General features: G+C 38.8%; 1 protein-coding gene across 4 annotated transcripts in view; it reads left to right on the top strand.

Moving 5' to 3' along the window:
* The window catches only part of LOC140663823 (uncharacterized), a 181,422-nt gene that overhangs the window by 6,832 nt on the left and 158,778 nt on the right, over positions 1 to 15,812 (top strand). The window contains exon 1 of one of the 4 annotated variants that reach the window (XM_072888318.1): positions 12,163 to 13,407. The exons of 1 other annotated variant lie outside the window; for it this stretch is intronic. In XM_072888318.1, the coding sequence (XP_072744419.1) occupies positions 13,368 to 13,407 (40 nt within the window). In that variant the 5' untranslated portion in view covers positions 12,163 to 13,367. Of the gene's footprint in view, positions 1 to 12,162; positions 13,408 to 15,812 lie in introns of those variants that run through there. 2 more of the 4 variants (XM_072888319.1, XM_072888324.1) reach the window with 2 other exon arrangements.

Here is a 15,812-nt window from a genome sequence, read left to right as displayed (position 1 = left end):
ATTATTTTAATGTTAACAGATTTTTAAAAAATGTTTTCCCTTTAACGTTTTTGATAAGTCAAATAATGTGATAAATACTGTCGATTTTTGGTTTATTCAGAAATCATGTTAGTTTTCGTACAGATTATCGAATCTTTTACGCCACTTTCGACAAGCGATTTCTGTCGGCCATACATAATTCTCGTTTCTTTCGTTCGACAGGACGTCCCTTTTCGTCGAACTTTTGGTAGACGTAAACATATAAAGTCGGCACGTATAAATGCATCTTCTCGGCTTTTACGATCGCCGGCTGTAAATTCCTGTTGGCATCGGAACGAGCGTCCAACGCACGTATTATACGCGTGTGCATACGCCCTGTTGTTTTATGCAAAAGTTAAGGGTGTGCCTTGTAAATTCACAACGCCTAAGGAAAAACTGTTTTTCTCCAAAGTTTGTTTCTCCGATTCGCCAAGGCCGTTCTAGATTTGTCTGAAACTATTTCTGTTGTCAGAACGCTGCGTGAAGGAAAACGTAAAATAAAATAGAATAATTCTTTAAAAAAAAGTAATAAAAATAATAATAATTTATCTGTCAAAATTAAACAATTTTAATTATGTCATATCTAGACACATATTTAATATTTGGGATTATAATTTTTTTTTTCAATTTTGTTGTCAAGAAAGAGCTTTTATTTATTTTACATCTGTAATGTGCGATAGATGGTTCAACCATCTATTATCCGCCCATAAAGATCGGTATACGTGTATTGCCAATGCGCTGTAACGCATTTACATTTCTAACATCGCGCATTACCACCCACGCGGTATCGCGCGTGCATAATGCAATCCGATGCACAGTTGGCTTAGCGCGAATATACTCACACGTGCACATATCCAAATAATATTCCGATATTATTTATTTGCTAGTATTTAATTTTTAACGTAGGAAATAACGTCGCAAATAACATAATTTCGTTTTCTCTTTCGTATTTGCGGAATTTTTTTGTTCGATCGAATCCGAGTTGGAATTTTATAAAATGCAACTAAAATTATTACACACTCGGTAGCGACCAATCGCGGTCTCTTTTATGCTTTACATATAATTCATACGATAATACGAAAGGAAATAACTGTGAGTGCTATTTGTCCTCGTCGCGCGATAGCTAGCCACGTTGCCGAGAGATTAACGCCGTAAATCAGAACTTTATTTTCGCGGGAGGAAGGAGCGAAGAGAGAGAACGATGTGTATAAACGAGCGAATTCGTTGCAAATTATGATCGAGAAACAGATGTTTGGGCCGAGCGGCTTAATTATGGGATAATTATCTATCTTACAACCGTATTGCGTTTGAAATACATCGTGCGACTTTTGTTAACGCGCGCGGTAACTAATATGAGACGAATCTCGTTTGAAACAGAGAGGACATTTTTATGTCACACTATCGCGAAAATTTTTATTCGATTATTTTATCGCGAGAGATAATCGCTCTTTGAGATAAACGGGTACGCAAATATTTGACAAATAATTTAATCTCGCGCGCAACGCAGGTGTTGCATTCTCGTGAAAGGGTATAAAAAGCGCGTTTTATGGTCCGCTGTATGCGTGATGTAATTTTAAGAAACCAATTGATTGTCAAATTATTCGCAAGCGAGTGACACATGCATCGCGGAATCGCTTTTGGTCGCGTGATACATACAATGCCGTTTAAAGAAGCGTCGCATCGAACACAGAAAAAAAGAAAAATGATAAAAATACTTTTTACGTAATCTTCTATATGATACTTTGTTGTTCATGTAGAAGACTCTGTTGCTTATTGACAAAAGGCTAATTTTACACCGTGATTGCTTGCTACGCCTATCTGCATCTGTATTTTTTTCTTTATTTTTTCATTCCTTTTTCGAAAAAAACTGAAAAACAATATAATCTTTTATATATTGTATCCGGGATACGTTGGTTTGCAATCAATAATATTTTAGTTATATATTATTAATATAATATTTAAATGAAAAATTGCTCACACACTATATTTTCTATTATTTATTAATATCTCTATATTTTATTGTTACACCAATTTAAGTAGTATATTTTAATTCAGCATTAAGATAATTATTAAAGCATTCTTGAGCGACGATTCATCATCAAATTATCTATCGTTTTATAAGCTGTAATTTAGCCGATTGGTACTGTAACTGTGGATTACGACAATAATGAGATACCGAGTCGTTCATCGTACAATCGAATTGGCGCGCATTTCGTGGTCATTTTATCGTTATTAGCACCTTGTAAGTCGCGCGCGTACAATAGAGCGATACGGATTAAGGATGGCACGTGCGGTGCCCGGCTATTTGCGAATTAATATCGTCGTTTTATTGGGACCCGGGGGTTGAACGGCGCGACCTCGCGAGTAATTGGACGTCGCGCGACTTGGCACTTAATCGTGACTCATCTCGCACGCTCTCGCGGATTATCTCGCACGGGAAAGATTATCCGCTCTCGATGAAGCTGGAATATGAATCGCCGTTGCGGATGCGGCGCGACCGCGAGAAATTACGGGTATTACGCGCCACAATAATGATGTGTTAATACGAGTTTAACGGCGCCCTCCGTATCGATCGTGCAATTTTTCCTTCTTCTGATTACGCGTATTTTACGCTTTATTCTTATTAATGCAATAAGCTATCATTATCCTTAAATGATGCTGCAGCTCGGGGGCGTTCAGCGATTTTGCTTGAGATAAAATAATCGTATTACATCGACATGAGAGATATCTTTTAAAAATTCGGATTAAATGAAAACATAGAGAAAATATATATATTAAGAGAAGTATAAGTGCTAAAATATTACATATCGGATTGTGATGAGGTATATATATATTTTTTGGCATCGCACGTAGTTATTATTTTGGTCACGCACGTAGCTTAACTGACGTTTGATCCGTGAACGTTGAATTACGACGATGTCAGAACGAGTCGTTGCCTCGCTAAACTGTCGCGTGTCTCGCAACCGGCGTCGACGTATCGATGCGTGTCACAAAAATCGATGACGCCATCACACGGGTAATAACCGCGAAAAATCGAGGGGCGGAGACACCGATGACGTTCGTGTTTGTTGTGAATGTCGGAAAGGCGCGAGGGTATTTCTGCTCACGATGAGTCATACCGCCCACGCAATCTCACGCACACAGAATCGCGATACGCTAGAGAGAAACAGAGAGAGAGAGAGAGAGAGAAGAGGGAAGGAGAGAAACACATACACGTAATTACTTATCTTGCATTTCGCGCGCGCGAAACGCGTGCAGCGCCTCGGGCGAAACATTTTTTATAGAATTAAAGATTAAGGCTTCGTATTCGCACCCCATATTTATCGCTAAGTACGGTCGTTTGGTTCCGAGTTTTATTAGTATCACACGAGGATGGCAAACAATATTATCTCGAACTCGGCTGAGGATCGTAATTAAGGCTAAACGTCGGATATGAATGATAATATAAGATAATGCACGATAATATAAGAAATTAATATTTAACGCTTTGCATGGAATAAAAATTAAATAGTATCGTCGCGTGCCCAAATATTTCTCAAAAAGATTATTCGTTTAAGGTTCGTCGAACTCGTGCAGCGGTGCCATAAGCTGATGCACTTAGTGTGCTGTGTTAGATTCCCCAAGAAGATATTAAAAACAGCTGGGTCGCGCTACTCGTACGATCCGACGTGTCGCTTACAAACGACGAATTTATCGCCGTTCCCGCGAATTTAAGTACCATCCTGCGCTTGCGGCCGACGCTTCGTCGCTTTCGATAAATTGGCTCTGGTGTGCTCTTCACGCGTTTAAAAAAATAGGCGGGTAACGAACGCTCGCGTCCGTACGTGTTTTCAAAGATGTGCGGGAGTTCTTGTAAGATTATCAGTTAATTCTTTATATTTCACTGGCGATGTATCTGTTTGCATTACAACTCTCAGAGTTGTCTAATCATTTACCAACGGTGAAGATAATTTTACGTTGTTGCACATCAAAGATTAAATTATGTATATAATAAAAACAAATAAATCAAATAAGAGTTTTATATTAAAGAAGAAATTATATATATTGTATTTATTTTATTATTTTTTTTATGATTTTACGTAAGTAAATTTGTCAAAAAAAATTTTACAATATATGTATTAAAGGAATAATGATACTGATTAAGAATCGGAGGAGTAAAAATTCCCTCAAAAATTAGTTATGGTTCTGGATTTTATTTTCTAAAGCATTAAGTTTAACTGATTACTCAACTGCTTTATTTCATTATACTGCTTTACCATTTATATAATAATAAAGCCAGTCATCGTCCGTCATCTCATTACAATAACGAATATAAAGTCCGTATAGTGTTCCGAAGACATCGGGTAAATGATGTTGAGAGAAGTGCGAGGAGAAGTATATACATTCGCGGCGAGTGGATGCTGCTACACGCTATTACGTCACGCCATGCCACGCCGCGGTCACCAGATCAAAAGCAAACGAGGCCTCGAACAGCGCCTCGAGGACAATAAGGCGTTGAGTACTCGTGGCCGCGACTCGATTCGCTAATTACCCGAAACAGCTTAAAGCATCGTCCAAGAAAATACGTCGGCGATATCTAGGTCGATCCGAAAATAACTCCGATACACGTCCACCCGCCTCATTTCGTCCTCCTCTCGCTCTGAATGAAACGCATCTTCGTCTCCTACAGGCATCTGCCTTTCCGCCGTTTCCTTTTCGTCGTTTTCTTCGCCATGCGTTTTTTTTTTTTTTTTTTTTTTATTCTCCCCTCTTCTCGTCCTTTCTTTACCTCCAAGTTCTTAAGAGGCGATTAATTTGCGAGACCGCTACTTCGGAGCGAGACTCGATAGCTCTTAAATCCGGTACTGCATCTCGCAATGTAGGAGCCGCTTCTGGTAATGCACGACTCGACTCGGACCATTTGTAATGACGCAATTCGTGATTATCCTTTACGAGGTTGCTGTGATTATTTACGACCCCGAGGTCTGGCATGCGCGTTCCACTGGGTGCGTGAATTAATACCGCACGGTGCGAAAATTACTTAATTTCTGACGCTACCGATAAGTCGTCTAAGACGACCGGCTGGGGAAACGTAATCGCACCTCCTTCTCCGTTATTGCGATCGTCGAGATGCGCGAGTGCAACATATTAATTTCGTCGTGGTCCGACAATTTCTTGGCTCCCGCCTCGCATTTGCGTCTTCGTTGGCGCGAAGAGGAAGTAAAGATCGCTCGCTTAAGAGAGAAACGCGCGTTTTACACGCCTGGGGTATCATTAAAGGGATAGCGTGAGGAAACGTCACGTGGTTGACACCGGGATGTTACTCATGAATTCTTCCTGAATTATGGCACCACTTTGTCCACTCGGGCAACCGCGTCTACTCCTCCTGTATAATATAACCGTCGCGTCGGTGCTTAAACATCGGCGTTTTCCTCTTTTCGCACGAGAGCGAAAAGAAGAAACGCCGATGTCCGCTCGCAGTCGACGAGACGACGCTCCCTCGTTTCGTTTTTATCGTTCATTTCCTTACTGTCTCTTTTTTTTCGCCACCCTTCTTTCCTGCTTCTGTCATCCGTGTGTCTCCAGCATCTCGTCGTTTTATGTCCCTCTCGCATTCGGGGACGCGCGGATCGTTTTGCCGCAATTAGTTTTGCGACGCGCGCCTCTAAATCGGGCAACGATCGTAAATCCACGCCGACACCGGCCCGGAATTCGCGCGCCGCGGAAAATTGGAGCGTATTGCATCGCGACACGGATGCAGCTTTACCCCAGGGTGGTCGGCATTCAAAATTTGACGCTCCATGCCGGAGAAACCGCGATTTCGGGTGTTCGTTCGCGATCGCACGAACGTGTATTTCTGACAGACTGGAAGATGCTCGATACGATTTGCGTTTACTTTGGGCTACGTTTTTTTTAATCGATGTTTCCTCTAATTTTCCAGATATGACTGTTATAAATAAAAATTCTTGCAAAAGCATTTTTTTTTTTTTTTTTTTTTTTTTTTTTTGCGAACTTTGTTATAATTATGTTCAAATTTTTTTTAAAGATGTTTTATAATTAATATTTTTATGAATTTTTATAATTTAAATATGAAATTCGATATGAAAATGATTTTTATAAAATAAATATAATTAAATATAAAATAAAATAAAATAAATATTAATTAAATATAAAATAGATATCTTGGTAAACATGAATGAATGTGTTACATGACAACTTCATTTAGAGGAAATATAGGTAGAATTACATGAATAGGAAAATTAGAGAAGTTTAACTCGCACACACAAATCTGAGGGATCGGAATCTTCGTAATGCGATGAGTTTCGGTTCGGTCGTTGACGTGATGTCGTGCGTGGATAATAGTCCGTTCGCATTCGAGAGGGCGGCTCGTGAGAAATTAATCTCGGCATTATATTGCCATGACGACGTCCAGCTGCCGCTTTATTTCAGACTTTGGCCCATCCTACTCGTAACAAGTATATCTGGCTAGCGAAAGTGTTTAGCATTTTATTCTTGTGTTCCATAATCAACAAAATATACCGCCAGATACTTCATACGCCGCGAATCTAGATTCATTTTGGTACTTTTAATCATAATGTATCCTTACTTCACTTTTTTCCCGCATACATTTGGCAATGTCTTTTTCTTTTATTAATTGCAATTTTTGGGAAAAATTATTTCTTAATTTCTCTTAAATTTTTCTTCTCTCTCTCTCTCTCTCTCTCTCTCTCTCTCTCTCTCTTTCTTTTTTTATTTTTTTTTTTTTTTTTTATTGAAGAAGTGATACTGCGCTTGGATTTTACGATACGAATTTTTTTCTGTTCATTGATTCGTTCAATACATGCCGAAATCGTTTCCATCGACCACGATTAAGATGTTATCGATTGTTCGACGTATCTCAATGTAACGATTGACTGACGTACCCGTAATTACGGGAAAGGCGCGTGTCGCTCTACCAAATATAAAGTTAGTCCCGACTTTGCCGCGAGATATCGAGAGATAACTTGTCGCGCTTTCACACGCTCCTTTCTCACGCCCCCATATGTAATGCCTTTCGAAATCTACACGATATATATGCATATAGATTTTGATTAAACTAATAACATCTATAATTTTATCTCTTATTATTGCGATATTGACTTGTCCAAAGTTTCGCAAAATTAAAATTAATGATTTCGATGAGTTGAAATTTTAATGATGTATAATTACAAGTATTATTTATGTGTCTATTTATGATTTTAAAATACGACAATAAAAATGCGAATTATTAGTAATGATGAAAATTATAATATATTTATTATAATAACAAAGTTATTTTGAATCGGTTGTGATGCTAAAGAATAAAATCTCACGAAAGAAAATTTTTAAGTCTCTTTTAAATCATATTATACGAATAAAATATAATTTTGCGGAACAACTCCATATATAGCTTCGCCTCGAATTTAGATATACAGATAGAAGGTAATAAAATCGTTGGATCGTTTTACACCTACCATTCGCTTAATTTGATGAAATATGAATTCTGGTTAAAACATGCTTGTTAGAGAAATTTTTTTTTAAATATATCTACATATATGAGGAATCATACGATTTATATATATATATATCGCTCTACGCTATTTCATGACAGTTATTAAAGCCAGTGTGTCTAATACCGACTTGAAATACTAGGTTCACTGAATCTTAACTTTTTTTACACTAAAAAAATAAACAATTTATGTTCCACAAGCAAATTTAAATATTTGACTTTTAATAATTAATATATATATAAACTTTTTTTAATAATTCTTTTTTAGAAAAATTTAATACCTTTACGGTTATATTAAATTATTAGAATATATTATATACTTAGATATAATTGGGTAAATTACTATTCTAAATTATTATTATATTATTTTTTAATATATTAATATATTATTTAATATAAACACATATATATATATATATATATATATTTTTAACATTTTAATATTATATTTTAACAACTTAAAGATATTAAGTGATTAAGAATTCTAATATGTAAGAACTAATCACAAAAAAATCTTTTACAAAAGAGATATATTTCTATTATTATATAAATGTAAATGTAAATATTTTGAGATTTTGAAAATTTTACTTTAAGTATCCGCACACATTATAATAATTTGATAATTTTTAACATCAATGTGTACGCTCGGGGAAAGGAGGGGGGAAAAAGGGATGATTGTTATAAAAACACCGTTGGCAACGGCCGGCTGCTGTCCGTTTGATTCACCGTTTCCTGCGATCGTCGTATTTTTGTCCGCGCGTGCCTCCACTTCGTTTCTTTCGGTGCTGTATCTCGCCTCGTTCTTTTTCCTCCCTCTGTCTCTCTCTCTCTCTCTCTCTCTCTCTCTCTCTTTCTTTTTCTCTTTCACTCACTCACTCAATCTTTTCCTCGCGCTAGCTACGACCCTGCCGTATTTTCTTACTTTTTCAACCCTTTCTTTTTTATCCGCGGCGCCCAGCCCTCCCACGCGCTCGTATACTTTTCGCGCGTTCGTATACGTGTTTTCGAAAGGGTGAAGGCACGCGCGTTCACGCGTGGAGGTGAGTCTTACGTAGGTTTAATGAGCGCTATTATGACCTAGTTGCACTCGACATCGCGCGCATAAATCCTCGCGGCACATTAATCCTCGCCCGAGAGTCTCGAACTCTCTCGAGTGGCATCGGCGCGCCGAGGGTGTAGGCAAAGCCGCGGAGAATTTATTAATCGCTAACAAAAGAAAACGAAGTCTCGCGCGCGGAAGAAGAATGATCACGCACGTCCGGAAGTGATGAGCGCAGATCGTTGCTGAAAAAGCGACGCGAAAAATTAAGAGATTCGTGAGGAGACCCTCGAAACTCAAGCCTATAAATAAGCGAAGGACTCGAGATTTCCGAAGCGTAGACTAAGAAAATATGTTGACGTGTTTATTATAGTTTATACTTATTTGATCATTAATTAAAAGTGATACTAAAGATTGTATTTATTAATTAGCTAATTATGTTAATTACTGACTGATATATTGTGCGATGTTCTCGGGAGATTTATTTCCAAAACGACATAAATCTTACCTATTTATCTGTCTAATTAAGTCTCCGAATACATTTTTGTGAATTACTTTATAAATTTTTTCTCTTTTTTTGGTTCTTTTGGTTTACTCTTGGCACCAGAAAAATACGATGTATAACGCATGATCCTGTAAAAAAAAAAGAGAACGAACAACCGCGCGAAAAAATATTAGAAAAGGTGAAAAATAAATCTATGCTACCCCTCGTGCCTTTATCTCTTGTCATCGTTTTCTCTCTGGCGGCATGATTTACACCCAAATTCTCTTCCTTAATTAGATTAAAGTTTATCCTGTTGTTTGAGTGGAAGACCAAGGAACAGTGCCGTAACTTCCGAAAATCACCCGCATTGAATTACCCGTGAATTAAGCTCCGCTTAATTGTGTAAAACACTCCGTGGTTCGTTATCTCGACTAAAAGGCCGCGTAAACTTGCGAAGCTCGCCTAATTAATCGCCTTTCGTTAGTACCCTTTCGTCGCTTGCGCCGACCGTTATTACGCTTCATTGGTAGCTTTGTGCGGCTCGCTCTTCACGAGGAGAGAGAGAAAAGGAGAGAGATAGAGAGATGCTTAACGAAGCGTGATACGATAACCGACGACGGCTTAAGTAGTAACCGCCTTCTGTGCCCTGGTTGGTCAGCCGTTGCGTACTCGCAGTTACCGAAGGCCGTTCTAGGCCGTTTGGTAGTCACCGTTAGGCAATGCTTCTTGTGCACCGGTTACCTTAAGCGTCCGCTTCAGCGCGCCCGTTGTCCTTGCAAAGATTCGAGTCGCCTCTCGTTGTATCTCCTCGAAAAGCGCACACAGACGTCAACATACACGTAATCGTTGTTGACCTGTAACTGCGAAAAGAGAAAAGAACCAGCCGTAAAAGCTTCACGATCGAATAAAGATTTTTATTGTTTCCTCTCGTTAAAATTAATTCTTTTTTTTTTTTTTTTTTTATACATTGTTCGAAAACAAACATTGTGACGTTTTTGCGAATTTTAAGCCGCATCCTTTGACGCTACCTTTACGATGCCTTAGATCGTAACTCGCGAAACCCTCTCTGCCGCTTGATTTACACGAGACGAGGGCAGCGTGCGTTTTTATTAATTCGTGGATTCCGCCGTCCTGTGGACGCGCGATTTAGTAAAAGAGTCGGTGTCGTTATTTCGTGGTAAAACGTGAAATCTCTCCGCGGCGCGTCGTGCGGGCGCGAGATAAAAGCAACGGCGAAGATGGTCCCTAGGACGCGCCGTCACCCGCGAGAGGGAAACTTTGGAATTTATTAACTTGTAAGGTACGTTCTTGCGCCGGCAACACACTGCCACCCAGAACTCAATAAAATGTACTTTCGTTACTTTCTCGCGGTTTCTTTTTCCTCCCTGTTCTCGACGCACACTCTTTTATTTGTTGGCCGCGCGATAAAACTTCTCTCTCTCCTCCCTCTATCTCCCTCTCTGTCTCTATCTCCTTTTTCTTTTTCCTCATCCGGGCGTCCTTCCCTCGTCTTCTCTCTCTGCTGAGGTCTTTTCATTTAAACTGCCCGCCGGTCGTAAGAAATAATGCTGGAAAAAGTCGTTGCTTGCTCAACTCAGTTACGAGATATCCTTTTTAACGATCGCACTTAACCGCGTCTTTTGACGCTGACGTACGACGTACACAATATTCGCGATTGCAATGGGAATTAAACTCGATATAAATGCAGTCCCTTTGCTGGCCGATACGATGGACAGAGATAAGTACGGTTCTTCGCGCTTTTATAACGTTCCAGTAACGAGTACTTCGTGCCTTTTGTCTTTCAGTCCTTTTTCGAATTCTTCCTCTTTCAAAAGGGGATAAGCGTGAAAAGAAAATTTAATCGCGACGATCAAATTATGAATATCGCCTTGTAAGATTAGTAAGCATTAAATATTTTATATACATGACCATTCGCAAATGGATTACGTAAGTTTCCCGTATAGAAGGTCAATTTACAGATTTGGCGATCGTCACTTTCGAGAATTATTTTCTCGCTCGCGATGTTAGAAACGCAAATCGACCGTGATAATGGAAGCGGTTTTCGCGATTCTATAACATATATGATTGTTATACTATAAGCGAACGGTAGCACACGGTCTACAGTCAACTATAAAGGCCATCTGTTCGCTTTTAGAGTCTCCTTTATACCGGCGTACGATGACGTCACTCTCGCGCCGAGATAAACCGAGATGAACGCCCACTCGTTACTACCTAGTCATGAGCACCTTGCGCTCCTCTTTGTCTTTCCCCTCGGCCTTCTATCACCGTCTTCTTCTCCCGCATCATATTTTCGCGAGGAGCCATCGAATTCTCAACCAGCCGTATTGACTGACGCCTGTGTTATACGACGGAGCTTTAACGAGTGTTCGTCTAATCGTCATGAACCGAGTTTCGAGGAAAGTCTCACGCGAGACTGAAGATGCTTTTGGCACGGTATTGTCATCAATGTCATTGTTGCCGGTAAATCATTTACTCGCACTCGTTTCGGGACTTTTGTAACGTCGTGACTAATGGTCTATGTGAGAGATAAAACGTCTCGTCAATCAATTTCTAAAAAATATCAATACCCCGCTTTTTCATTCATCTACTATTTTGCAGTCTCACTTTTCAAAGCAAAATATTTGTCAGACAGACATTTAAAAACATTTACATGTGAATGAAGAGATGTAGAAGCGTATATTGTTCGAAACAGCGAACATCATAATTATATCCTACAAACAGATTTTTTTTTTATCATTTCAAGATTCGATTTTTATCTTTGCCCTGAGTTACAGTTTCTTTCCCGTATTATTCCCGTCGTGTTTAAACATTAAAATATTAATCAAATAATTTTAGTAACAAATAACAAATATAATTATAAGTAACGAAAATTTGACGACTTTAATCTATCGTTGGCGATCTCGTAAAAAAGTACGAGAGCTAAGGTTTCGTAAGGCGGCGTTAACGCGCCTTCTAGCGAGGATCGATCGAGTCGGAGCTTGGTCGTATACGTTGGCACGACGCCAGCACAGGCGTCCCGACGCTTCCCGAGATGGTGGACCGAGTCCGGCCGAAGGCAGCGTCCCGGCGTCAGCGGCGGCGTCGGCACGACGGGCGTCCGTCAGTGCGCGTGTGACATGGCTGCGAGGCGCTACCACGACGACGACCTGGACGACGTCCTTCATCTCGCGATGTGATACACACCCCGCGACACACCCTCGCTTACGATTTTTGCGCGACTCATATAGCGGACATATCGACACCTATTGTCAGTCAATACGGAAATGAGTCATATTCGTCGAGCGATGCAAAATACTATATAATATCGATTATCGTGTGACAGTCTCGATACGTCAGAAAGAAGGAACAAGGAATTGGAAGTCAGTCGGAATATTCTTTGCTGACGTTGTTTTATCGATTCCAGAAATTCGTTTCAAGATTTTATCCGCGAATAAGAGCGAAAAACGGCCGTTCGTGTGAAAAAAATCAGAAGAAACGTTATTCCGAAAATTTTCGACATATTCAATAATTATCATGTCGGGCCTTTGATTGTCGAGGCGTCAGGGTGGCATGGTGATTGCGTGCCGAGAGATCGAGACGCGTGGACAGGAAGAGCGGAACGATGTAAAAGAGAAAAGTGACTCTGAGCCCCAAGATGACAAGTCGAAGGATTAATCTTTAGCAAGTGCGATCTTATCTCGCGTGTATGAAGCGCAACGTAGCATTCCTACATAGACAAAGCTGCATTCCCTCTAATCTCGATCACGGTGAAAACTGTTTTCACATAAATTTAATAAAGTTTTCACAGAAATTGTACATAAATGCTCGCACAGGAAACATATGGCGTTATAGCGCGTACTCTCTATTCCTAATTGAATGTTAATTGCTTAATTATTAAGATTTACCGTATTCAGTGCTACATATTGTTGTCATCATGGCGTCAGTGCATGACTTATAAATTGTTATGTAGAAAAATCGAACTCTGTCGTGAAACGTGAGCTAGAAAGCTCATCAAAGTTTGATATGCATAAAACTTTTCCAATCTAAAAATAGACCCATGTCGGATAAAATAGTTCAATGAATCATGCCGCGATTTTAAGCGGGAAACGCAGACAGCCGCGGGGATAATCGGAGTGCAAGCTGGGCGTCAAGACAATTTTTTTTTTTCGGATTTAACTAGAATAACAATTTGGCGCGTCGCGAGGAGTGCGGAGAAAAAAAGGAGAGTGCGAATGTGAATGTGCGCGCTCGTGCGTGTCTGTGCGCGAAGTGCATAAAACGACGATGGGATATCGGTGAGATCACGAGGTCACCGCAGAATGCCTGAGCCGAGGGCAAAGCGCTGTAAACACTGTGACGGTACGGACACGCGTGACTTGACTAAACCACGTCGCGATGAGTGGTTACGTCCCTCGCTAACCCTTAACACACCTCGATTACTGCGACTAACATCTGTGTCGACTAATAAAGAGCGTTACGTTTGAGCTGAGATTGTATGCATTTCAGTCCCATTAACCCCCTAGCGCCATATATTTACGCGAGAGTACCGCGAGAGTCACGCTTCGTCACGCTGAGTTTATGCAAAGTCGATAAATAAATGAGTCAAGTAGCGAATTACATTCGCTAAATGTATATAAGCAACTAACAATCTTACTTGATTCCTCTTTTTATACGACTTTGTCATTATCTCGCATCGTGCATGTATTTAAAAAAATATAGTTATTTTTAAAATATAAATATTTATACATATTTTAACTATATATTTTATATTTTTTTAATTTTATATTTAAGTATATAATTAATATATTTAATATGCGCGTAAATATATACAGTTAGCTAATTACATATATCAGAATTATACATCAAAAAGCTAATTATATAGCAGATAATAAAATATATTTTTTAAATATAAATATTTTTAAAAATATAATTTCACGAGCGCTAAATTTTAATTAAACCATTTAAGTTGAAAAATTAAAAACTATGATAAAATTGTTCAAGATAGAGAGAATTTTAACAGATTGATTACACGACAAAATTATGTAATTTAATTTGTAATTTATTTTAATTGTAATTAACTTGACTTTAGTTGATATTAAAAGCCAATGCGCAAAAGTAAGCTTTTTAACTAATACGAGAGATCCCAATCGGGAGGAGACTATTTTATTTGTAGGTCATTTATTCCACGACTGCGACCGGACATTTGGACCGCGTTTGAGACGAATGAATGCGTAAAGCGCATTCCGGATCGGGCGGCGACCACGTCCAACTGTATTTCTCCTTCTCTACCTAGCTTGTTCTCTTCCTCAGACTTTTTCTCCTCATCCCTCTATCTTCGTCTTGTCCTTTTTTCCGTCACCTTTTGCGCTCTATGCTATAGTATTTTTATCCACGGTTATTCACCCTCCTATTTCGTAGATACGAGTGACTAGTGTTATTCACCTGGAATAATCATTGATTTTTACATGTCTCGTGTAATTTTCCGTAACATTACGTGGAATTTGTGAGTAATCGCATTTCAAAAAGCTTTTAGAAATATGGTTTCTATTTTAAAACTCGGGCTTAGAATCAAGATCGTGATACCGAGTTGTGCGATGGTTTATTTGAATTTCTTTCGTGATTAAATCGCCTGTAAACACCGAACCATACAAGTATGCTAAACGATGATCATTCCTTTTCCTGGTATTGACCTACTTTCTTTCCTCAATAATTTTACGCAGGATCGCATCCGCTTTCTTTATTGCCGCATCTGTTTGGCAGTTTTATAAATACCATCACAAAATGCAGCCAGACATTCACCATAAGTGTCAAGTAAGCATAAAAGCCATATCGTTTCTTATCTGGGATGGGAAATGCCCTTGTTTCCAAGGAGGATCAACTTTACAGATGACAAATGAACTACATTTTCGCAGGCGATTCGAAGAGCTAATTATATATCAGATATATACAAAGTGAATTTTTTCCGATGGTCAAACCTAAGTCTGAAAGCTTTCAGAGCCTAACACGATGATATATGATATTTTAAAAGCCAAAGATTTTTTTATTCTCCGAGAAACGAGCGTTCTTAATAAATGTCTGTTTTTCTTTTAAATTATTAATTGCACTAATTATAAGAGGTAAAATACTATATCAACGGTCACGTGCGAAATTGAATCTTCTATTCTAATCTTCTGTTCTATAAATTTATATATTTTACAAAGCTTATGAAACTTTAATACATATTTACAAAATACACATAGCTTCTTTTCTTTACATATTGCGAATTTAAATATATTAACAAGCGCATTTTTCTATAGTTGTTTCTTTCATCTTGGATACGTGTCAAAATCTTTACGTCAGTACCCCATGAGTATAAAACAAACGAATCAGCTCATTTCGCGAATATAGAGACGATGAGGTGATGTTGCTGAAAAAGTTGAAGGTTGCATGCTTAAAGTTTGTCTCATACTAAACGCGCATAACGCGTAATATATCGTCCATTTTTTTGCATCCACTTTTTTTTGTATTTCAAAGAGAAATGGTAGGACTGAAGGACGACAAAATGCTATTTTTTCACTCTATCGGACGCAGACTTGGTTTTTCTTTCTTTTTCTTTTTTTGCTTTTTTTTTTTTTTTTTTTGTTTCTTTATTTCCGTGTCTCTTGATCGCGCGGTTGCGTAACGCGAAGTTTATTTCCACGCTCTTTTCTCGCGATGCTCACCAAGTCCCCGCGGTCAATAAGTATAAAATCATCGGCAATCGTGGGCGTTGACAATCGTATTAT

The sequence above is a fragment of the Anoplolepis gracilipes genome, chromosome 3, assembly GCF_047496725.1.
Source record: "Anoplolepis gracilipes chromosome 3, ASM4749672v1, whole genome shotgun sequence".
NCBI lineage: Eukaryota > Metazoa > Arthropoda > Insecta > Hymenoptera > Formicidae > Anoplolepis > Anoplolepis gracilipes.
Note: the sequence above shows the minus strand (reverse complement) of the source record. Positions and strands in the feature narration are given on the sequence as shown.